This window comes from Barbatula barbatula, assembly GCF_947034865.1.
Source record: "Barbatula barbatula genome assembly, chromosome: 24".
NCBI classification, from domain to species: Eukaryota; Metazoa; Chordata; class Actinopteri; order Cypriniformes; family Nemacheilidae; genus Barbatula; species Barbatula barbatula.
The window spans coordinates 19720868-19745717 of NC_136787.1; the positions used below are offsets into that span (position 1 = coordinate 19720868).

At 40.5% G+C, this 24850-nt stretch overlaps 3 protein-coding genes across 7 annotated transcripts; 1 reads left to right on the forward strand and 2 right to left on the reverse strand.

Annotated features, from left to right (window-relative positions):
• On the forward strand, nt 1-15065 carry LOC306889984 (beta/gamma crystallin domain-containing protein 3). Its single transcript, XM_079449408.1, has 20 exons — nt 1-86; nt 1456-3856; nt 3948-3992; nt 4292-4410; nt 5232-5394; nt 7816-7952; nt 8375-8501; nt 8718-8753; nt 8836-8957; nt 9656-9785; nt 10695-10825; nt 10903-11029; nt 11120-11152; nt 11230-11339; nt 11456-11582; nt 11674-11801; nt 11884-12007; nt 12475-12636; nt 14225-14384; nt 14469-15065. Exons 2-20 carry the CDS (start codon nt 1619-1621, stop codon nt 14549-14551), a joined length of 4302 nt encoding a protein of 1433 aa, XP_079305534.1. The 5' UTR covers nt 1-86; nt 1456-1618; the 3' UTR covers nt 14552-15065.
• Nucleotides 15037-19742, reverse strand: riox2 (ribosomal oxygenase 2). The gene is made up of 10 exons (XM_079449411.1): nt 19420-19742; nt 18800-19239; nt 18577-18696; nt 18255-18383; nt 16367-16470; nt 16160-16262; nt 15887-16055; nt 15713-15801; nt 15533-15631; nt 15037-15450 (listed from the first exon to the last, which is right to left on the reverse strand). The coding sequence occupies exons 2-10, from the start codon at nt 19235-19237 to the stop codon at nt 15292-15294; spliced, it is 1410 nt and encodes a 469-aa protein (XP_079305537.1). The 5' UTR covers nt 19238-19239; nt 19420-19742; the 3' UTR covers nt 15037-15291.
• tiprl (TIP41, TOR signaling pathway regulator-like) lies at nt 19693-22601 on the reverse strand. 5 transcript variants are annotated; one of them, XM_079449413.1, is made up of 9 exons: nt 22436-22601; nt 22221-22283; nt 22005-22129; nt 21679-21858; nt 21494-21593; nt 21126-21257; nt 20668-20763; nt 20527-20589; nt 19748-20379 (listed from the first exon to the last, which is right to left on the reverse strand). In XM_079449413.1, exons 3-9 carry the CDS (start codon nt 22115-22117, stop codon nt 20251-20253), a joined length of 813 nt encoding a protein of 270 aa, XP_079305539.1. In that variant the 5' UTR covers nt 22118-22129; nt 22221-22283; nt 22436-22601; the 3' UTR covers nt 19748-20250. The 5 variants fall into 5 exon arrangements, with proteins under 5 accessions (XP_079305538.1, XP_079305539.1, XP_079305542.1 ...); XM_079449415.1 differs by having other exon boundaries at nt 19776-20379; nt 22440-22518; XM_079449412.1 differs by having other exon boundaries at nt 19693-20379; nt 22221-22601.
• Nucleotides 22602-24850: the final 2249 nt, after the last annotated feature.

A 24850-nucleotide genomic window follows, 5' to 3' on the forward strand; every position in this document is an offset into this window, starting at 1 on the left:
AGACTCTGAAAGCGACGCAGAGGCGCAGAAGACTGGAGGAAGTGTGGAAGTGTCTGTGTGTCATTCAGAGGTTACACACACACACAGTGAGTCATTTCACTTTAACCCCATCTGCACAAAAACACTCCTGTGTGTCATAACAACACAGAATCTAACAGACCTAACTCTTCTAGGAACAATAAAGTCAAGTTACTCGTGTCCTACGCTGCTGTGTTTTTGCGTTTTCTTTACTTTAGGGAAAATATGTTGCTTTATATGACACAATCTGCCTTTTGAGACAATCAGTCTTTACGTGCACAATGATTGTTAAGTTTGCAGTACGCGTGGAGACAATCATTTATCATAAGGTTCAAATATAACAATAGATTTCTGTGCTGTGTCATCATTTGTGTGTGTGTGTGTGGCAGTAGATGCATCACTGGTTTCTCAGACTTCACTATGTGACTGAGGCGGCGAGGCCTGAAGCCAGCTGGTGATGTCATCAACATCCACAGTCCTGATTCAGATTCACGAGAGACAGACTAAGTTAGATGACCATCAAAGGACGAGGATGATCCGTGTTTGTTTTATTGTGCTTTATATCGGTTGCGTGTGTTTTTAACGCAGACATCAGTGCATGTTATGGATGTGACGTGTATTAAAACAGCTGTATAACAAGAGTCTGTGTTGTTGTTCTCTTTTAGCTTGTCTGAAGGACATGTGATTGTGTGAAGTTGAAGTGTGTGGTGTTTTGTGTGAACTTTTTTGTAAGGCAAAAGGAAACGTAGAATTTACAATTTTAAATCCTGTCTCACCTTTTACGAATCACTTTAAAATTTTAACGAATCAGTTCAATACAAATCAATACAGTTCTTATTTTTAAACCGACTCTGTGGAAGTTTGTAGGTTAAATGTCCAGGTATAGAAACATCTTAGTTCTTAGGGTTTTTGAAGGCAAGCTGACTCTTATTTAAAGTGACGGATGGTTTAGAGAATCTAAAGGTCTATTTAGAGTCAAAAACAGAACGACCCTCCCACACACACACTCACACACAAAGATGGGTTAGTTTTGAGCATTCTTCAGTCACTATTTATTTGAAACTCTTCTTCTTTAATGAGAACACCCACATGTACTGTTGTGTTTATTTGTGTCCGAGTCTGTCTGATACTAACAGGACACTGTCTGTTTTTATTATATTTTGTGTGATCTGTCTTTGAGAGTGTGTGTATTATACAATATATCTAACTTCAACTTTGAGTTCTCGTACAAAGTGTGTGTATTATGTTTGTATGTTGTAAATTGTGTTAGATTTGGAATTACATGAGGATTTTATTAAATGATACCATGGTCTGTTTGAATACTGGATTCCGATTGGCTGGAGCGTGTGCATTAAAACCCTCTAACGCACAGCTAGCTGTGGATTATCCCTTACATGCAGCATTCTGTTGATGGTTTCCTACGCTTTCTTTCCACAGAAGTGAGGAAAATAGCGATGGTCATTGCAATGCCGTAGACATCAACTCCACCAAAAAGCTTCTGGAGGAGAAAAGTCGTTACGATCTAGCCTGTCCTCCCGTGGTAACATATGGTACATACCGTGGACTGAGGCAGGTTAGGAGGCAAAAGAAAAAGCGTCGCATGGAGCTCCATTCACCTGTTTCTGAGGGAGAGGAGGGAACACATCCAGATAGATATGAGCACATCCAAATATCTACCACATCAAATACAATGAGTTATGGTTGTCTGGAGAATCCGACCTCTGTAAATCCCTGTATATGTCACACATCTCGAGAAAGCGATTTGACCTTGAGTGCTACAGACACAGAGACTAGAGATGGGGATTCAGCCATCAGACTACCTCATATCGCTGTAAGAGACCCTGATCCGTCAGTCATTTGCATAGGACACTCATTGCACAGAATACACAAATTAGAACCAGATCCACTGAATTTACCATCTAACAGTGGAAAGAAGCAGATCGGAACACTAAAGATGCTGTCTGCGGATCCTCAAATGAGCTGCAGACGAGTACAGGGAGATTCAGAAGAGAAACTGGTCCATGTGGATTCTGGGAAGGATGAGGAGGTCCTTCGATTGGAGTCTGTAAAGATGGTTGACAACATTCTGGTAAATGCTTTTGTTGCCTTGGAAAGAATGGAAGTACCTGACCCTGGGAATGACATTCTGGAAACCGGTGAACTTACAGAAGATTCAGAGCCGACTGTGTTTGAAGGGGCATCGGTTGGCAGTGATGTGGAGCAGCAGTTTAGCGTGATGCTGTCGGATCAGACACCGTCTTCCGGTCTGGAGGAAGCCCAAGCAGCGGGCCGCAGCCACGCAGAGGGATGCAGGTCGACGCCTTCCTCAGGGTACGAGTCCATTGCCGGCTCTGACACTGACATCAGATTTTGTGTGGCCGTGGCCTCTGACATCACCGCTACCAATGTTCCAATAAGCTCTGAGCACAAGGAGCATGATGCAAATCAGACATTACTTGAACATTTTGCAGAAGAAAGAGAAATTAACAGAAAGGCTGCCTGTAAGAGCAGTGCTGCTGATGAGATGTTATCAGTGAACCTGCACATTCTTCCAAAAACAAACAGCAGGTCGGAGCAGCCTCCTGTGAACGTCTCTGTACCTAAAACGGAACCAGATGGAGAGAGAAACAAATCTCAGGATACAGCCAAAGACTATACAATGAGCGATAACTGTAGACACAGCCTGAATAGTGATTCATGTTATGTTTGTACAATCGATACGGTTATCTCAGTAAACCATGAGAGTCAAAGCAGGACCGAACCCTTTAACCATAGCTTCGCACCTGATAAAGAGGATTCTGAAAAGTCAGACACACCAAAGATATCAGAAATTTTAGGGCGGTTCCCATCTACACAAAGCCATAAATCAGTGGAACGCAAAGCACCTCAGTCGGGAATCACTGTAGATGAGTCTGTAGTCCAGTCAGCAGATGAGCATGTGTGCTCAGGAGGGAACGACTCGTCTCAGTGGACTTCTGTCAAAGCGTTTTGCTGTAATGTCACGGATGATCAGAGTCCTGGGATACTCAAGGATGATTTGGACACTCGAGAAGAAGAAACAACTTCGGCTGCCTCTTCGGCCTGTAGAAGGAATCAGTTTGACTTCCCAGGCCGTTCCAGCAGTTGCTCGGCTTCCGTTTCCCAGCATTCCCGACTTCTTGAGCTAGACCTTGTCCGTGTGGATGGAAGTTGTGCCATCATCAGCGAGGAGGAGGAGATGGACGGCATGTTTGTGAATGACATGGGGCCAATGCACAGTCCTACCACACATAGAGGCAAAATGTACCCCTTCTCCCTTTCTCCCATCTATGAGGAGGAGTCTGTTAGTGAGGAGGCGTCAGGGAACGAAATGCCACAGGTTCCTCCGGCAATTGAAGAGGAGCAGAGAAGTGTTGAGCAGCCGGCATTGTCCGTTCTTTCCCTTCTGCAGTCTGTCAGTGAGAAGCTACAGTCCAGCATTAAAAGCGCTTCAGATGACCGTCATACAGTGTGTTTGGGATCTGTCCCCAGACCGCTTTGGGACCGCTTCAGAGAAGACCGTGAGGAAGAGGATGAAGATATTTCCAGTGTCTTACAGCACCAGCAGCTCACTGAGACCAAAACAGTCAATGAGCCAAACACCGGGGATGAGTTCTGCTCACATATTGATCGGATTTCCGGTGAAGCTCAAGATAGACTACAGGAATGTGATGGCATGGCCGGCAATGTTGAAAAGAATGCCACTTTGCCAGTCTATCAGTATTTGACAAATAGTTTGATGCCATCAGCTGAGATGGAACCTAAAGAGGATAAACACTGCAGTGCTGGATGTCAAAGTGAAAGAAACACAACCGTGATGGTACGCACAGCGGTCAAGTTGGTTCATGTAATATGGGATACGGTTGCTTTTTTTACCAAATTTCTGAGTTTTGGTCTTTACGTCCTGACAGGGAGAGCTTGGTGGGTTTGGAAAGTTCAGTCCTAGACCCTCTATAGTAAGTTCATCTCTTTTTTGTCTCTGTTTGTTATGTTTTAGGGTTCTCATAATGGTCTTCTGTCCCAAGCTTGTCTTTAAAATGTGAAATTCATTTATTTTCTTCCTGATGTGATTTTATTAATGTATTTAGCATCTTTAATGTTGGAAAATGGTATTTATCCACACATGGAATTGTGAAGCTTTGAGGGCTTGAGATGTTTCTGTATTTTGAGGATGCCGGTTGTATTGACTATGTAAACAGGGCTCACACTCACGGGCTTTGATGTTTGTCATTCCTGTTTTTGCTTGCAAACACAGATATTCATCTATGAAGGTGAGACACTTTGTGGTGAGAGAAGAGCAATTTATGATGATGTGGAGGACACAGAGAAGGCAATGGGTTCTCATGGAGCTACGGTCCATGCAGTTAAAGGATGGTAATAACTTTGCCTTTCATTAACGAAGTATTTATGTATGTTTTATAATCTCCGTTGGGACAGTCCATAGGTGTAATGAGTTGTATACTGTACAAGCTGTATATTTTATCCACTACACCTAACCCAACCTTTAAACCTAAAGATCCTAGAAAATGTTTTGCACTTTTAGATTTTCTAAAATTAACATTCTGTACAATTTATAAGCTTTTGTACCCGTACGGACACGAGTCCTCATGTGCTGGTGTGTATTGAGGTTTAGGTCCCCACTAATATATACAAACCAAGTCCACACACAAAAGGGTGATTAGAAATGTTTTTTTATTTTGCACTTAAATCTTGCTGATGAATGTCTTCTGTGATAGATATGCCTGCGTTCTCTGTGTATGCAGAACTCTAATTTACACGAAAAAGCTGATGATCGGGAGGGTGAACTTTGTCTTTTTGTATAGAAAGAGTTTAACAAAAATTATAATATTACACACATTCTACGAGGGTTTTTAAGTTTGCGATGAGTGCAAAAGCATAATCAAACCATCTAGTTTCTGTGTTCAGGTTCTGAGCTTTCTGTTTCTCTATTTGAGTTTGTTACACATGCAGCTGGGCAGAAATTGGGTAAACATAGAAGAAAGAAAAAGTGTGAAAGAAAGACAAGAAAAAGTATGATGATCTTTCTCTTTCTCTCTGTAGTGTCTGTGTGTTCTCTTTAGAGTGAGATACTGTTTATGTATTTGACAAAGATTAAGACACAAACACACTTTCACACTAAAGTTTGTTTGCTGTTAGCTGTTAGAAGAATGACGGACAGATTTTTCTTTGTTTAGTTGGCTGCTGTACGTGGATTCGTGGTTCCGTGGACCGTGTGTTCTCTTGGAAGAGGGTCAGACTGTGAGGATCAGTGAAGAAACTCAACAGAACCTTAAGGAGCTCAGAGAACCCAACCGAACTGGAATGAAATCTGTGGGCTCTATCAGAACACTGCTGAAGGTACAGTATTACACTAGTATTACAGTATTACTGTTGGATTTATTCAATTGAATTATGGACATTGGTTCCACACATTTAGTTTGAGTTCAAACTGTCCTACGCATTTATGTAATTTCATTATAATGCTATCGAGTTAATGAGATGTATTTTCAAAAGGTAACGTGTAAATAGTCTTTTTAAGTTCTCTTAACATAATTCAATTATGTTAGCCTAACATAATTATTTTATTTTATATATATGCTGCAATCATGTTAGTTTTGTGCAATTGAATTAGGTTATTCTAACTTTTATATCTAATTTTGATAATTTCACTTAAATTAGATTTTAATGGGTTGTTGTATAATGTTTTATTTTAATAAAACAAAAAAACTTTTGTAAAGCCTTTATTTAATCAATGTAACAATGCATCATTTAAATAACATGTCCAAAGAACATCGCTTTCAAAAACTTAAACTTTTATTTCATAAAATTACTGCTCTCTTAACATATTTACATGTAGATTAATAAAAAAAAACAAAGGCGGTCCATCTCACTGGTGGAGCTTACATTTGAAATGTTGTGCCTTGATAGAGAGCTCCCCTCCATCCAACCCCATTACGAGTTTTTGAAGAATTTCTAAATTTCGGAATTTCTAAAGTAAACGCCGAACAATATTGACGTTGCAAAAGCCACAATGTCGAGATCATGAAGCACTGCCACACCCTCTAGCACATTTCCTACATCATGGGCTTCATTGTCAGCTGTGTCCTTTATCACGAAGATGCCCATGGTGGTCTTTTCAATGGCACTCTGTAAAAGATCTTCTTCCATGTCCTACAGATAGAAAACAAGAGGAATATGTAGTTAACACATGAACAAGAAATATATGAAAAGTAGCTTTTGAACAGGCTTTGCACTTCCACATGTAGAGCAAATGTCACTGAAAAGAGATAAAGAGTAGTAATTAGTCATAATAGACAAAATCATTAATTGTTGTTATTTATGAGTAACTAATTACAGTACTCTTTCAAATAAAAGTAAATGTTGGTTCATTTGACATACATTTTGAAAATAAAAATCAGTCGTTAGTGGTGCCAACAACACGAGAAACTACGGTGACGATGCGTTACGTCACAGTCGGTATATCAGTCAACTTCACAACGTTCCTTAGACAGACATTGATGGCGCTTTGGCCCATTACTGTTATATGATAACGGCACCGACATATCGTGGAAGACGGTCCTAAAAACAAACAGCAGTGATTTTGGAAGCTTAGGTTTCCCCTTTTTTGTTAATACTAAACGTTAACGTTAGGTTGTCTAATTCACTTGCTGTACATTACCAATACCAGGCCCTGATATAAGAACGTATTGTACGCATTCTTTCCTATCAAACCTAAGCACAAAACACTTTTAGTCAGGGTATGGACAGGTAACGTTAGCCTAATATTATTTGCCTGACGAATAATTAACATTTGTTCATCAGATTTAATCACGTCGTATACGTGTGATAAACTACGAGTAATATTTACGTTGACTTACCTCAATTCGACGAAATAGACCGTCGACATGATTTATCTTTAAACACTATTTGTTGCATTTACTCTGACAATGACTGCATTTTTAGTTTATATCATACGACATTTACTTAAATTCTTACCTTTTAACGAGCTCTGGAAACAAATCAGTCAGCCCCCTCAAGCGTCCTCGCCCAGACCAACGGTCCTAGTTTTCAAAGCCCATGCGCTGATGCTCTCGTGCAGCTTGCTCCCGAGCAAACGTACCGAAAGTGGCTTACTTCTGGTATTATAATATAATAATTATAATATTAAAATAAAGCAATGTGTCATCATTTGTTTTTACAAAGGTACGTGGTCAAGTTATTTATTAAATAAAAAACGGAAAACAAGCAATAATTATTTGTAATTATATTATTAACAATGTGTAATATAGCTACTGTATAAATTGATTTTTTCATTGCATACATGTGTTTTCAGTCAAAATTCAACAATATAACACTGATACAATAAATCATATTTGTGTAGGCCTACTTAAAAAAACTGAATTACATTAATTGTATGCAATTGAATTAAGTTGAAATGAAAATTACTAATGCAAAGTAATTGTGTGACAATTTTAATCAAGTAAATCTCAGAACAGAAAAAAACATTTTACATGAACACCATTTGTTGGAAATCTTAATCAATTTGAACATATTCTTGCAAAGTTATCATATCATGTTTTGATGACAGTGTTGAATTTCATTTAGACTTAACACAATACAATTATGTTTGCATTTCAAACATAAAATTATTAAGTAGACTGTAAGTGTTTTGTTTTAATGAATTCAGTAAAACAGCTTTTCCTTTTTTTCAGTGTAGGAGCTTTCTCCCTGTATATTTGTCTGGTCTGATGAAAGTCACATTCATGTTCTCATCTTTAGGATGACAGTGTTCCAGAGATGCATTTGCATGTCAACATGTCTCAGATGAGCGATAAGCTCCGTCTGTTTGCTGCAACAGATCTGACGGAGCAGCATGGCACCGTGTTACTGTCCGACCTCTGCGTCAAAACTGGATGGTAAATTGTATTTCATCATATCTGATAAGAATGTGTTTGTTTTTCATGCCTACTGCTTCGTGTGTATCAGATGTGTCGCTTCTTGTCTTCTCAAACTAACAGTTCTTAACACATCTGATATGTTTGAGACATTTAGAAGTCTATGTACCGTATGTAATCCCATTTACATGCAGTCATTTAGCAGAAGGTTTTATCCAAAGCGACAGCAGAAAAAACAGTAGAAGCAATTAGAGCAACACAAGGACAAAAATGCATAAGTGCAATTAAACTGGTCTCAGTTGGCCTACCACAATATACGAAGCCAAGTACAATCTTTTTCACTCAATCACTCTATATACCTAGATGTATTATTACACTTAAAGGTCTGGCTGGCATTGTGCTCATATTTATTTTCTGATTATCTGTTTTTTGTATGCATGTAGCTGGTTGGTTTATGACAAGCCTGGATTCAGCGGTAATTCTGCTGTTTTGGAAGTGGAAGGAAGCGTTACATCCCTTTTCCAGAATTCCCTAGTCCTGCGTGTGAAGAGTCTTCGACCGTTAAAAAGGGTACATGTTACACACACCTTTAAACTCACGGACACGCATCACATTAACACATGCCATCTACCTGACGCAACTAAATCTATTGATGGACATCTGCTATCACGTTTCAGGTCTGTCTCATCATTACTGATGGACAGAAGCGAGTTTCAGGACAACATCTGTGTAAGCAAGTCTGTGTTTCTTTAATTGTTCGTGTTATTCTCTCTGTTACTGACACAGGGTGGATTGAAGGTGATGAGACCTCTCGACCCAAAGGTAAGACAGAGTAGACAGCACACCGATCTTTAAAGCTGATCTCTGATCAGTGGATGGGATTGATGGATGGGGTCTGTTGTAGGTGATATTGTATGAGAAGCAGCAGTTCCAGGGTCAGTACAGGGAACTGTTGGATCACACAGGCAGTCTGATGACCACAGATGGACCGCTCAGCATCTCTTCAATACGTGTTCTGGGTGGAACGTGAGTCTTATAGTACATATGTGTAAAGAGTTCTCTTGTTGACCTTTTGATGCTCTTTATTTAGATTTGTTACTCATTGATCAGAAACGCATGATGTTCAGCGTGTTTATTAAGCTTTTATTAGGTTTGCTTTGCTCAGACAAACATTTTAAATAAACATCATTTGGTTTGATTTAGAAGCAGTGTTCCTCATTAGGACCTAAACATTTCCTATCTAGTATTACTATCGCTGTGGAGACATTTGATCCACACACTGTAGCGTTTGCCAGGAGTCTATCTAAATGATTATATTCTATAGACTTCTATTGTTTTTATACTCGGATAGTTATAAATACTAACCCTAACCCTGAAAGAAAAGTTTACCTAGAGTTTATTTTGACTAGATTTATATAGTGTTTTTACAAAGATATTTCAGGTAATGCTCACTTTCAGTTAGGTTAGTAAAAGAGTAGATCACTGAATACAAGCCAGATCATGATGAAGGTTTCGTGTTTTAGCATGGTTCAGAGATCGGTCACATGTTCAGTGTGGAACGCTGCTGCAGGATCAGTAATGTAAATGTGTGTATGAGTAATATTACGATGAGGCATGAAATGAGCATGTGTGTTCTCAGCCCTTGGTAAACACTTGTGTAAGTGTGTATTTGCGATTGAAAGAGCTATCAGCATAACTGACAGAATACAGTGTGTGTTTGTTAGATGGGTGTGTTTCTCCGAAGAGGGGTTCAGAGGTCATCAGTATGTTCTGGAAGAAGGTCAATACAGCAACTGCACACAACTTTTCAGCCATACTGAAGACACGATTAAATCCCTGCGCTACATTCAGAGTGTAAGTTTAATCTTTTTCACTCAGTGTTTCTTTGTGGTGGGTAAAATCAAATATCTGTGTGTGAAACTCAATAACAGCAGAACGTCACACACACAAACAGATGCTATAAAAGGGTTTATGCATTTGGCACACATTTTACCCAAAGCAACTTCCAATGCATTTAAGGTGCCATTTGATGAGTTTGTGTGTTTCTTGGAAATCCTTGTCATTGCTAATCCCATGAATCATCATGATCCTGTCCTAAATGCAGCAGCTAGATTTTTAACTGGGACTCATATTACTCCTGTTTTAAGATCTCTGCATTGGTTGCCTGTGTGCCACAGAGTAGGGTTTAAACTTTTGCTTATTGTTTTTAAATCGTTAAATGGTCTGGGTCCCTATTACACTTCTGATCTACTGCTTGAGAGAAAGACTTGTAGATCTCTTCGGTCTTCTAACGATCAGACTCTGTCTGTTCCTAAGATGAATCGAAAGCACAGGGGTTTCCGACCCTTTCATTTGCTGCCCCTCAACTTTGGAATGCACTGCCAATTACAATAAAAAAGGCTCAATCTGCGTCTTCTTTTAAGACTCGGCTAAAGACCTACCTCTGTGATAAGGCTTGTGATAGTTAATATGTCGTTTCTTAATATTTTCTGTACGATTCCTTTTTATCTTATTACAATGTATAATATTGCCTCTTTTTGATGTTAAAGCACATTTGTCAACCTCTGGTTGAAATGAATAGTGCTATATAAATAAAATGCCATTGCCATCTGATCAGAATAATGAAAGAGGAAGGAATCAAATAGCCGGATGCGTGAGTTGTGTTGCACAGTCTGATGGAAACACAGTTTGTCAGGGCTGAATGTCGATGATGAACAGTAACAGCAGAGGTTTGGTAATGGCGGTGTGTTGTCTGCTTGTTAGGATTTCTGGGAGCCTGCGGTTTGTCTCAAGAGGTCAGATGAAGAATTCAATCTGATGCATGCAGACGTTCCTGATATGCGGCTGAACGGTCCGTCTGATGAAGCGGACAGCATCCATGTGATGAGAGGAACGTGAGTATTACATGAGGTTTTGAGATTATTTCATTTCAAAAGTTCTTTCCACCATCTCTGGTGCTTGTGTGTTTCAGGTGGGTGGCGTACAGCGAGCGGGGTTTCACGGGAGATCAGTACGTTCTAGAGAAAGGACGGTATCCTGGGGCTCTCGAGTGGGGCAGCGGGGCGAAACCGCCACGTTCCCTGAGGCCAATTCGCAGGGTACGTTCTTGGACTGGATCATTAATGCAACATTCGCACGAATCATGTTGTTAAATATCTTAAAATGCATCCTTCTCATTTTCATTACAGGAGGTTTGCGGGATTGTGGAACCAGCATTTTCGGTAAATTCGCTTTACATGTGCCATCGACATACATGAGCAACGGCTCGTGACGCTGTTGTGTTTCTCTTTGACCGCAGCTACGTGCCTACACCCAGACGCATTATGCTGGTGAGTCCAGAGAGTTTGTGGGTGAAGCTCTAGACTGCAGCGTTCCGGGCCTCGTTTCGTTCCGAGTGATCCGAGGAAGGTGAGAATTTGACATCAACAGCAGATTGGTTGTAAACCCATGGATATAAATCACAGATCAATGGATCTCAGACAGCACCTCCAACGTCTCTCTCTCACTCACTCGTCCCTGTGTAGTTGGCTGCTCTTCGATGAGGAGGGTTACTCTGGTAACCAGTATATCTTGGGGGAGGGGCTTTACCCTGACCTCACTTCCTGTGGTTGTGTATCAACAGCCATCAGGTCCCTAAAGCCCATTCCATACGTGAGTGATGTATGCCATCAACATTTCATTCAATGGAAGGAACCAACAAACTTCTGACCACAAATGTCATCATTTAATTGTTTTCTCTCAGAGTTTCACAGATCTGTCCATTAGTTTGTTCTCTCTCAGCGGCTTTGAGGGACTGGAGGAAACTTTATTCTCTGACATGGAAAACATGAGCAAGTTTTTCAGCCAGTCTCTAAGAGTCAACAGCGGCCTGTAAGAACTCTAACATAACTCTCAGTTTAGTTTTTTATTGAAGTCTGTGTGAATTATTCTGACTGCTTGAGTTCTCCGGCAGGTGGGTGGCTTATGAATACAGTCAGTTTAACGGCCGTCAGATGCTTCTGGAACCTGGAAAATATTCAGACTGGAAAGAACATAGCGGTTGGGACACTATTGGATCATTGAAGTCTCTCAGACAGGTTAGATATGACAACGACACCCCCTGTATTTCATCAATGTTGTTGTGTGTGTTGTTGGCCATCATGAGTGAAATCTATACATCCAGTTTCTCTATAGCAATAACAAACGGGATGCTGGGAGTTCTGCGGGACAGACACCACAAGACCGTCATTATCTTAGATTTGGTATTCTAAAGGATTGAAGAGTTAATGTTAGTGGTCTCTTCCTCACACAATGAGTACACTACGTGTGTGTGTGTGTGTGTGTGTGTGTGTGTAATTTAGATGCAGGATAGCACCAGTTAGAGTCTGTTCGTGCTTGCCCTGTTGGGATTCATCTTTGGTGAAGGCTGGCGTAAACCAGACAGACCCACACGCATTTTTGCAGAGATAATTCTAGGCACTGGAACATTTATGCAATCCATCAAAGAAGATCTAGTCACTATGCTAATGTCCCTTAACTTTATAAACTGTTGTTTCCTTCTCAGCCAAAAGTTCACATTCAGGTACGGAATCGAGCACTGGGCTCTGTCGTGACCACAGAGAACTTTTCAGAGGGTTCCTTTCCCGCAAAAGCCTTTCTGAGTCCGGCTGACGGCTCACTGAGCACACAACGTTGGATCTTCACTGATGGTCTTCTGAAAAACACGGTCTGTGTGATGTCAGCACAAAGCAAAGCCCTTCGTGAGAGGCATTAAAGATACACATTGTTAATGGCTTTAGTGGTTAATGCTTCTTGTTAATAGAACTAATTTCAAAGACTTGAACACTCTCATATTAATCTTGAGTACCTATATAGTAATATTGCATACGTCGAAGAGTATTTAGTCTGATCAAATTTTTTAAAAGAGAGATACAGCTGTACGATAATTTCCAGAAAAACACGAGCTGCTGGAGGCGGGCAAGGGGGCGGAACTACAGCATGAGCACACAATACATCATAACATTAATACCTTCGGGTTTTTTACCTTATTCCCTTACATGCCGATTGTCAACAAAACACATGACTTAGTTAGACGCGTGTGATTCATGTCCGGCATCTTTTAGCACTGGGACCGCTCCATCTATCAGTTCTAAACCATTTCCAAATCCAGCGTTATATCCACTACTTATATTACATCCATCACTGAAATGCCGTGAACAAACAAACACACCTCAACTTCTCTCACTATTGCAAGAGTAACGAGCCACAGCTGCATGCCCACAGCACAGCCAATCTTTACCCTAAGCAGCCAATTCTGTTAAGTGGGAATTCCTAACGCTCGTAAATTGGGTCGTGGGCAGGCTCTTTCTTTCGGCTCGACGTGGGCGAGCTTTTCTAGGAGAATTGCCAGTAAAAGGAATAGGATCCCTGTTACGAAATGCCGATCCAGACTTATAAAACCTTTCTGAAACAAGTTGGAGTGCAGGAGGAGTGTACCAAGCACAGAAATACCACATCATACGTCCAACTGGTTTTATAACAAGTTGACCATGTTGAGTATGAGAAGCCAGCACGTTCAACAGTGTAAAGAAGTCATAATGCATGACATGACATGGCATGTTATCCCGCCTTTAAGGTGAAACCTTTTTATGACACATTTGATAAACTGTTTTTAATCTACATGAAATGCTTTCCTGTAGCTCAGTTTTAAGAGCATTGTGTCAACAAAGCAAGGTTGTGTGTTGGATCTCAGGGGATTGCAGATACCTATGTAAAATGTATAGGATAATGCAATGGAAGTCGCTTTGGATAAAAGCATCTGCCAAATGCATAAATGTAGTGCATTGAGTTTGTCTGTATGCCATATAAGAGCATATCGTTGGGAAAAGGTTAGGTTAAAATCATTCAATTATTTTATTATTACATTATTCAATTCAATTTTATTTATACAGCGCTTTTCACAATTTGCATCTTTCCAAAGCAGCTTTACAGGGGAAAAACGAAAAACCCAAGAAAGGGTAAAACACGCTACATGGTGTTTTATATAATAAATCCAATAATTCTAGTAAATAATATCTAATGTCAGCATCTCCTGGTGGTTTATTTCGCATATTTAGCCTGAAGTGAATGTTTGGCTGTAAAGATGCGTCTTTAATCTAGATTTAAATTGGGCGAGTGTGTCTGATCCTGGAATAATATCAGGAAGGCTATTCCAGAGTTTTGGTGCTACGTATGAGAAAGCTCGACCCCCTTTTTATCACAATCAGTTTCTTCACTTGAAAAGCAGTGATTTAATCTGCTGTGTGTTTGAGTAGATGAGAGGGGGCTGTCTCTCTGTGATTGGAGCAAAGGCATGCGTGGGGGCCAGAGTGGCATTATGGGAAGAACATGGACGGATGAATCAAAGGTGGAGTCTTAATGAAGATGGAAGAATCTCGTCTCATTTAAATCGTAGCCTGGTGCTGGACCTCAAAGGTAATGTTGAACTCAAATTAGCTAGTGCAAAATTTTGTTTTGTTTTTCCTAGGATTTTGAACACAATGTTTTGCTGTGTCTCAGGTGGAAATGACAGAGTTCCTCTCATTTTGAGTCAGCTTTGTGTCAACAAAAGCACTCAAATGTGGGACATGGACGTGCTGTGATGCTGAAGCTATCCAACATCCAGATAACATCGTGTCAAAGAGTCAAGTTTGGCTGTAAAACAGTATTTAGCCATTCACCCCGAGCAGCAATAATTGATGTGGAGCTGGTCTTGGAAAATGCACAGGGGCCTGTTTTAAAAGTCACTGTTAATAAGAGGGAACTGCAGCAAAATCTCTCACTTTTTTATGTGAAGCACATTTGCACTATAAGAACACTGCAAGCTGGAGCTGCATTCTGTATAAAAGATGCGACGTCATGCTGGATATTCCCTTTAATCAGTGCGGTTGCAAATATTTCATCTGACATACAAAACTAGTCGCTTCACTGGAGTTGTTCAGGTATAAGAGGACTAAGAGCAATGATTAACCTTAACCAACTGTCAATGTGTACCGAGATGTCATGGTGATTGTTTCTAAGCAGAATTTTTTATTCTAAATGAATCCTAAAAATGTAACATATGTAACACAATATCACAAAGAACATGGAAAATTAAATATGATTTTATTCAATTACAATTTGTTATTTTTGTAAATTCAGTTCAGACTTTTTCAAATGCCATCAAACCCTCAGTGGTCAAATGTTTAGGCTATAACAGAGACTCACTGTGATAAAAAACAAACCCATCCATGTTGAAAGATGAATTCTATGGTAGAGACACAAGGTTTTGCAAAACTGTGCAGTAACATATCGTTGTTTAAATCGTTCACACGTGCCAGTTTGTCCACAGGAATGAAGCTGTTTAACACACACGCAGCAACCCTTCGGTCCAGAGACCAAGAGTCAGTCCAAGTTTATCAGCATCCTGCATCAGCTGTAGATCTCCAACAGCGACGCGCTCCGACCTCAACAGCTGCTTCAGAGCAGCGACATGTGTCAACGGGAACCGCAGACCCTGAAACTGAGAAAAGTAAGTTAGTGAACACAATCCTGAAGGAAGTCATGAAGATGAAATCTGCATCATGTGATAAGAACTATCAGACCTGTGATCCCTGTTCATCATCAGACATTCCCATCATGTGTGTTTCTCGCTTGTTTCTTAAAGAATGTAACACAAACACAACCAACTCTGTGGCCGTATCCTAAGAAACACACAAACACGCACACAGTGAGGACATTTCCATACTTGTGTCGTATATAAAACATGCATCAGCGACTCTTACAGTGTCATCTTGACTGGGTTCCACTGTTAGAAGAAGATGCTCTTTAAACTTGATACAAACTGTGTCTTCTAATGCTGGCAGTTTTCCAGCTGAAAGAGACAAATAGAGATATATAGAAAATGCAAGACGTAGGTAATACAATGACAAACACAAACAGCAGCATGCGAGACTCGCCTGGCTCAAGATCAGCCTGGTCCAGCAGGTAAGGCGGGAGTCTGTTAGCGATGAAATCTCTCTTCATATCAGTGGAGCGTAACTCCTTGTTTTCCTTCTCAAGATGATCAGCCAAATGCCGCAGAAACACACATACCTGTTTTTTAATGTCAGGACCAAAACTCGGACACTAACACACACAAGAGGGAAAGACATAAATTAATTGTGGATGCCTAAGGAACATTTATTGCTAAATGAGACAAGGATTTGTGGGTAGGAAAGGACTGTACTTACAGTAAGGAGGTTTTGTGGCAGGCCACAGCGCAGCCTGTGGTCACTTTTCATAGAATCAAATAAGAAACTAGGAAACACATCTAGCATGAAGTCACCCCATGACCTACAACACAAGCATTGTTAAGTGCATGTTCTGCAAGCTTGCAGAAAAACCATATAGCTGTTGTGACGGCTTAAGAAGATTGTGTGATGTGTGCATAGACATACGTGTTTTGGTAGGTGCTGAGTGTGAGGTGGGTGGAATGATCCACACCTGAAGGTGTGTTCGCCTGGTGGATGGTTCCTCTTGGGAAATAGAGCAAGTCACCAGCCTAACATATCAACAGACAGAGCTGTAAGCGACAAATCTGTGTGTCCAAAGAAACACTTTGCTTTGTTTGTAATGGGGACATTTATTCAAATGAATAAATGAATAAATGTATTATTTACATTTATTCATTTGGCAGACGCTTTTATCCAAAGCGACTTACAAGTAGTTTTCTACAGTGACACATTACTGCAGAGCAATCAGGGGTAAGGTGTCTTGATCAAGGGCACTTCAGTCATGACCTGCTGGCACTGAGATTAGAACCTTCTGATCACAAGACCAACGCTCTAACCATTAGGCCACAGCTGACCCCAGTACATTGATATAGATCTTCCAGTGTGGATCCGAAATGTTTTTTTTATTTAGAACAGTGTTACCCATCTTATGTGATAATTAACTCATATGTGACAGTGATTTTGTATACATGCACCCACAAAAAAGGAGATTTTGGCAACATTTCTAATAAACTTTAATACTTTGATCTAAATAATGTGATTATGCTTATAATCGTAGTAATGTATGTGGCGTACATAGACTTTGATCAGGCATGTTAACAATTGAATTGCTTCCATTCTAATCCAAGTGCGCATGTGTTTGTTTCACGCACCTTGAGTGCTAATTCGTGACGTTCTGAAGTTTTACTGTCCAGCAGTCTCTGCTCTTTACTTAATGTAGACAGAGCTGCTCCTTCCTATACACAGACTAGGCAGGTTGCGTTCCCCCTTAAGTACCATATCAAAAACCCTATTGTAAACAAGACACTATTTTTTATAACTTGCGGATTCAACTTCAGAAGAATCATTTTGAAATTTCCTTTTAAATAATTTATTTAATTACTGTTTCACACTCGTATATCATGCACTGGGCGGCAGGTAATGACGGTTGTGGCTAGAATAGATACAGCTACGGCCCGAAAACAAAAAATGATGCGGTATTGCGCATGCCCAGTGGAGGTAGCTGTATCCCTTCTACTCTTTACCCGTAATAACGTGCTGATAGTATGTGTCTTTACAAATGACAATGGCTTTAAAACAGAGCTATCCGCCTGGGTGAAGTGAAAAACATCAACAACGCGAAGCAAAAGAACGAGACGACATGTGTTTTTGTACTATTTTAAAGTCTTATTTAGTTTAGCCAAATTATGCAATTAAACCCATTCTCCAGTACAGATTTACAAACTCAGTATTTGTCCACTATATTTCGTTTGCCCACGATAGGCTAATATGTAATTTTTAGTTTGTGCCATCACATTTAGAGAATTGTTGGTGTGTTCTCGTATGCTTAGCTTTTTTGAGAACTGTATTTATCATGCTTTTATATTACATTTTTGTCACTGCGCTTTTGTGTTATAGTTTTTTTGAACAGCTAGATGGTTCAAGAGCCACGCATTAGGTCAACATTTTTTATTCAATTATATAAATTGTTTAAGTATAAATTGAAGCCCTAGTTTGATGGTTAGTTTTTTTCAGTCTTCATTTGCGTTAATCAAGTTATTTTTTATTTCTTATAGGTCTAACCCTAACTGTAAACTATATCTAATCTGAAATATTTGTACAAGGGCCCCTATCGTCCAGGATCGGCACTGTATAGGCACAGCACGGGTGGGTTGTCAGTGTAGACAACCGTCGCATTTTCGTCATATTTCTTTATCACAGCACCGAATAACTTTGAAATACATCCATACAAGGATTTTTCATTTAAATATATTAAAACAGTGGCCTGAACATATAACTGTAGTCAATGTTTTGAGTTAGATTTGATTCCTGTGTGTGTGTGCAATGAGCATACCTGCAGAATGATGTCATGTGTGGGGGTGCCAATATTTTCCTCTGGTTCCAGGCTGTACTCGCGGGCAAGATGGACGGTGGGCTTATAAAGCCTCCAGTGCTTCTGTCCCTCCAGCTGAAGAATGAAGACCTGTACAGAAGAGACACGCACACCATCGGCCCCATTCGTGAAGCGCCAGCGTTCAATTAAGAAAAGGTATTCTGCTTGTAAGTCAGTTTTATAGAAATATTGATTTGAACGTCGCAGAAAAAATAAACCCTACATAGAAGACAGGGAACTGAAATGATATAGTAATGGACATCTGTACGTGGACGTCACGCACCTCAACATCATCATAGTGTGGCGGCAAACCCTGCGAGTCTTCAGGTGTGATGTATACATTAGAACCGACCAGAGAGCCGAAGAAACACTCCAACTGTTCCTGAATGCGCCACAACTCATCCTGTGACCACACAACTTCCAAATAAAACATCAATAAACACACAACACATATTCAACTATTTTCATCAGCAATAGACACACGGTAACCAAGGTGTAACTCTGACCTTGAACCTCTGAGGCTGGTGAAACTGTATGGTGGCTTTCTTCTGATCAAAGTCTTTTTTCAGCTGACGGAACTTCACTCGTCCATCTTTATTTAACACTTTCTTCTTGCCGTCGATACAGCGGCAGATATTGAGATCTGTACCGAACTGCAGTCCATGAGAGCAAAGCTGCTGCAGGTCCGACAGCTGAAACAGAGATTGATAAAGATCCACGGACGCAGCATCTGATCTGTGTAAAACTAAAGGTTTCTTCTCCCAGTAGTCCTGGAAAAACTCATCCACACTCATCGGACTGATGAGACTCTGAAAGAATTCACGAGGCGAATCAAAGCACAGAGGAGCTTTCGTCAGCATCATCTTCCTCTGTTTCACAGACAGCACCTCTTCATCTTCCTCCTGTCCAGCACATGTATTCACTCTTTTACCTTTCTTCGGCATCTCTGTGACACACACACACACACACACACACACACACACACACACACACACACACACACACACACACACTTTTACTCAACACAGTTGGGATAATGATTGACGTCTAACTCTTCCTCGCTGATTTATATCATATTAGAGTTCTTTGATCACAGTCTAATATGAGTAATTGTTTCTTGACTTACCCGTGACGGTCCCACAAACACATGCGCCGCGGCTGTGTCACAATAAACTACACCGGCTGGAAAGGGATACAGCAACGGCCGGAAGTGATGTAAAATCTCGCCATATAATTAAAATTAATTACATTAGCTAACACCTACCCGAACCTAAACTTAACCTTACAATGATAAACAAATATGAATCAACTGATTTAAACGTGAAGTGCGCATGCCCAGTGGAGGTAGCTGTATCCCGTCTAGTGTGAACCGCTGGTGAGTCGAGCTTCTTTTTTTCTTCAATGGCGGGTCCCGACCGACATGTCTAGGTCCATATCGCCACCTACTGCACTTAGTGTGTAACGCCAGAGATTTAAGAACTTCGGTGAATTACAGATTTATAAAAGATCTGTATATCTAAACCTGTACTTGAAAGAGATTCAAACAGAGCATTCCAACAATCCCACTAAATTCACTATAAACTCACACATTTTGCCATGCAAAGGAAAGGTCGAACTTTAAATGAGGGTTGTTTTTTAACGGATCATTCCAAAAGAGTTGATTTACGTCATAGGAACACATTGTTATTTATAAGAATAATTTTTAATTTAAACTCAGATATGTCCAAATCCAGTTTAATCATTTAAAGGATTTTAATAAAACCTTCCTCATTCACACCCATGTCAAACATTTTCATCTCAATGACTCCACAGCACACATTGGCCATATTTCACAATAAGTTGGAAAAAACTCTTCCACACTGAGTTGATATGACAATATCCCACGTGATGTTTCAGTAAATGAGAACAGCGAGTGCGAGTCTTTAGTGTGTCAGATGTAGACGTGTCTCTGGTCAGGTCACTGTGAAGATTCTGTTTCTCTCTGTTCCTCTCTCTCTGGAAAGGTAAGTTTCTCACACTTGGTGAGTTTCAGTGGTAAGTGCTGGGCGATCTCATTGGGATCCGTGTATGAGGCTGGAGGAACATGCTAAAACAAGAGAAACGCCATCATAGCAGTGATCTTTTAGCAAACAACATCCACAAACAATTCCTCTTAAAATCACAAACAATTTACAGAAACATTTGAAAGCACACATTTGGTAAATTCCTATTTTATGACTTCTTTTTAGCTCACCTGAAGATCTGATATTTTACTTTCACGTGTGCTAAATTCTCTTAGCATGTAGTCTTGTCCAGCCTGTTGAAAGCATTCAAGAATGTGAGGTTCAAACGTTAAGAGTTAAAAGATGTATACGATAACAGGGCTAAAACTTGCCTCGTGATATAGACGTGTGTCATTAATCCTTATCATCACGCCGTCCACTCTCAGGAAGAACCGCAACAGAGTAAAGAAACTGGTGGGCATGACTCTCTAAAATGATAAAATTTCACATTTTCTTCTAGTTTATGATATGATTGGAAGGTAAATCTAAGGTTGTTGTATTTTATTCAAAATAATTAAATTAGGCAGATATAGACAGTGAGGGAAATCATTATTTGATCCTCTGCTGATTTTGTAAGTTTGCCTGCTTACAAAGATATTAAGGGTCTATGCTTCTTATGGTTGGTTTATTTTAACTGATAGAGACAGAATAAAAAAAAAATCGGGAGAAAAAATGTTATATAAAGGTTATTAATTGACTTGATCACTGACCACCTTTTTTCTGTGCTCTTATATTACACCCATGAATGCTTAAATGGCAACAATTTGTATGTAAAGCCCAAAGCACTTACAATTTTCACACTGATCATAGACACACCGTGATCATGCAACTCGTCTTCAAACAGAAGCACGTCCTCAAAAAACGTGATCTGCTCCCGTGCTTTCAGCTTCTCCAGATCAATCCGTTCTGTGGTGGGCACCACCTATTTCATACACACAGAAATGGGGTTTCTGGGCAAAAGATCTTAAAGAATGTCAGTAACCAAACAGATCTTATCCCGTTCCCTACTTTGTGTTCAGCAGAACAAAAACATTTATACATGTTGGTAACATGTATAAGCGAGTTAATTATTAAATAATTATTCTTTTTGGGTGAACTATCCCTTTAAAGCTCAGCTAGTTAAATCACTAGTGTGTGTTTACGTGTAGGGTAAAATACCTTCATTTGAATTTGCTCTCCAAGTAAAGTCCCTCCGTAATCTGTTGTGTATGTCCAGTCGTAATGTTTCACAACCTCTTTGGAATGTTCCGAGTCTGCCCTGAAACACAGCGAAAGGACTCTTTTAGAGCGAAAGGATTCCACACGACAGTGAAAAAATTAGTTTGAGCCTCAGAGTGTTTTACCTGCTTTCTTGCCACTCTTGTGCGCAAGCCACTTTCACAGAATCCTGCATGTTGTTGACACATTTGAGAGCATCGATTGCATTAAACTCAATCCCAAAACCTTTCATGTGCTGAATGCGCAGAACATTGTCACCGAAAAGCATCTCTGGGAGAGATGGCATATGAATCTCATCTGCTAACCTACAACAAAAGTGATGTTTTGTCAGATTCAGATGATGTGATCTCACGCACAGGCCGGGTCATTTCTAACGCAACAAAATATTCATCCACCTGCTTTCACAACAGCAGAAATTGCAACAGTCTGACAAAGCAAACACGCTTTTTACCTCTCAATATCTTTAGACTTCATAATATGAGTCTTTGCAGCAGTGACTGTCCAGGGCCCAAATCTGAAGTCCTCTTTACTGCTTTTGAATCCATGTGTTATCGCTGAAGACATCGTGCAAACGGACTGAAGAACAACAAGCACTCAATTTAGTCTTTAAACAGGAAATATCTTACGTATAATTGATTAAAAACACACACAAAGAATATTGCATTACCTGTTATTAGAATAATTTAAAAACTCTTTAATGGAAGGATTTGTGCAATTGTATTGTGAATGTCTTAAAGTATAGGAGCGAAAATAAAATGAACGGGTTATGAACGTTTCGATTCATGTAATGTGGACATTGAGTACAAGAAGTTAAAGGCGTTTTGTATTCATGTAATGTTAGAGTTCGGAAAAACTGTGCCGATTGTAAACACACATACTAACCTACCGCGCATCCCCGTCCATGTACGTATGTATAGAGATGTGTGTGTTACGTGTTATTCTTCCCGGTGTTAAACACGAACCCTAACAGCGTTCACGATGGTTCCGCCTGTTATTCATCTAACCAGAATGAAGACTAAACACAGATTGTTACAGTCTCACAAAAGCCAACGCAAGCAGATCTACTCGCCTTTTTATATCTGTTTCATTGTGTATTTCATCCAGTTTTCGGTGAAATGTTCTACATTCCCCTTATTTCAAAGTTTTTTTTAAATGCTTTATTGAACATTTTGCTATAACAAAACAATGTTACAACAGAAACTTAACAAAGAAACACGGGGTTAGAGCGTCGTCTGATGGCTGCATTGCGTGTTGATCACGTTAGTTTAATCATTTGTTTATTTTAAAAGTTTGTATGTCTCTCTTGAAGGACTGATGCCCCAAGTTAAAGGTGATTGACACATACAATATTACCCACCGTAAACCAAAAATAAATTTGGTGAAAAAGTTAAATTGCATAACTTGAAAAAGTTGATTATTGGTTTTCAATTATTTTGAAATGAGTATTTGGCATGATATGTAGCGCCAATGGCTAACATTTCTTTAGTTAACAATGAAATGTTTGGAGGTTTTTGTTAAAGCGCAGATGTCACAGCAATTTCCATTTCCCTCTGAAATTCTGTTGTCTTTCATAAGTCTTATCTTGTCGCAGTGGTTCTGGGGTACAGTGTGCCTTAGATTAAATATCTGTATTTTAATTTGCTCATTTATGTAGATTCAAGATTGACTGTGGTTTAGAGTTTCATTATAAAACTGTGTTATAAGATCAGGCAAGCAGTGGGTTACAAGTGGATTAGGGGGGTTTTAGGCAGTCTGCTTCCTCTCGTGTCAAAACGCTATAGCTGTTCTAAAATGCACTGTAACCCACTGCCGCGTTGGTTTTTCTGCTTTATCTTACTACCATACTACAGTCTCTGAATAATCATTCCATTTGCCTTGTTGTCCTATTTACTTTGCACAAAGCTTCACCTAAAACCGTGTTGGTTTAAATATTCGTCGCTGCGACCTTCCTAGGCCGAGATATTTTTTCTAGAGCCGTTTCTGTTTGGCTCCCCCTATCCGTCACGGAAGGTCGTACCGCGTCGGTCGACGGCTCGTCGGAAAGGTGTCATCCAGACCTTTCCGACAACACCCGTCTCGCGTTTCTAGTCCATTCCTACACGGAGTTATAACGTTTGTCCGCCAGGCGGCGCTATTTTTTGAATAAGTGGGCATAACTCTGCGTAGGAAGGTCGTAGAGATACGAACGTAGGCTCGTCGGAAAGGTCTCGTCCACGCCTTTCGAACGGAACGCGGTCCGACAATTGTTTCCGAGCCTTTCGATGAGATGTGTTGCAATTCGTGTCCATTGCAGAGGGTTCCTGACCTTAGGTTTAGAGTTTGGTTGGGGTGGGGGTTAGATGAATTTTGCCTAATTGTCCAACGACCAGAAGGTGCCTGACCTTAGGGTAAGAGTTTGGTTCGGATGGGGGATAGATCAGATATCAGAATAGGATAGATCAGATATCAGAATAGGATAGATCAGATATGAGAATAGGTTGTAGGGCAAAAAACGAAGGTTGCACCCCTGGTGAAGTGCACCCCCCCACTTATCTTTCGAAGGGATGTAGGTAGAGACTTGAAATTGCGTATATCTAGTAATTGGCGGACGCCCTTTCGAACGCGCTCACTTTTAGCTCGATAGCGCCCCCAGCGGCCGAGATAAGGAAGTGCACCCCCCTTAACGAAAGTGTAAAAGGAAAACGAGGCACGTCATTATATAGTTTCGAGGTCGCCGAGCACGATGGTGAAGGTTTGGAGTCGATCCGAGCTTCCGTTCGGAAGTGCACCCCAGGGTGAAGTTTTGTAAAAGTTTGTCAAATTTTCCTAAGTGGAAAAGTGCAAATTCGTTCACCCAGAAAGGCTTTTTCTACACGTTTCAGGCCATTTGGAGTCGATGTGTATAGTTTTCGAGAGACACTTTTTGTAAAAGGTTCAAGTGGTTGTACTTGGCTGAAAACACGCTCTAAACAGACGAATTTGGAGTCGACGTAACTCGGGCCGCGAAGATCGTAGAACCTAGAGCCAGGTGTCATTCGAAAGGGGAGGTCCAGGCCTTTCCAACGACACCGAGCACGCGTCGCTGCGACCTTCCTAAGCCGAGCTAGACCCCCGAACAGAAAGGCGTCTGAAAAGCGTATCTCTGGCCAGGAAGGTCGCAGCAGGACGAGGTCGGACGCGTCTCGAAGGACTCGCCGAGACCTTTCCAACGACACCAAGCACTCGTCGCTGCGACCTTCCTAGGCCGAGATATTTTTTCTAGAGCCGTTTCTGTTTGGCTCCCCCTATCCGTCACGGAAGGTCGTACCGCGTCGGTCG

Excerpts from the sequence above, each read along its gene's own strand:
- LOC306889984 (XM_079449408.1), top strand. The coding sequence starts at position 1,619 with ATGGAGCTCCATTCACCTGTTTCTGAGGGAGAGGAGGGAACACATCCA. Across the intron at positions 8,958-9,655 it reads ATACGTGTTCTGGGTGGAAC|ATGGGTGTGTTTCTCCGAAG; the intron begins GTGAGTCTTATA and ends TGTGTTTGTTAG. Across the intron at positions 12,008-12,474 it reads CATTGAAGTCTCTCAGACAG|CCAAAAGTTCACATTCAGGT; the intron begins GTTAGATATGAC and ends TTTCCTTCTCAG.
- riox2 (XM_079449411.1), bottom strand. The coding sequence starts at position 19,237 with ATGCCGAAGAAAGGTAAAAGAGTGAATACATGTGCTGGACAGGAGGAA. Across the intron at positions 16,263-16,366 it reads CTCAGCACCTACCAAAACAC|GTCATGGGGTGACTTCATGC; the intron begins GTATGTCTATGC and ends CTTGTGTTGTAG. Across the intron at positions 15,632-15,712 it reads AACCCAGTCAAGATGACACT|GATACGGCCACAGAGTTGGT; the intron begins GTAAGAGTCGCT and ends TGTGTTTCTTAG.
- tiprl (XM_079449412.1), bottom strand. The coding sequence starts at position 22,117 with ATGTCTTCAGCGATAACACATGGATTCAAAAGCAGTAAAGAGGACTTC. Across the intron at positions 21,859-22,004 it reads AAGTCTAAAGATATTGAGAG|GTTAGCAGATGAGATTCATA; the intron begins GTAAAAAGCGTG and ends CTTTTGTTGTAG. Across the intron at positions 21,258-21,493 it reads GAGAGCAAATTCAAATGAAG|GTGGTGCCCACCACAGAACG; the intron begins GTATTTTACCCT and ends TGTATGAAATAG.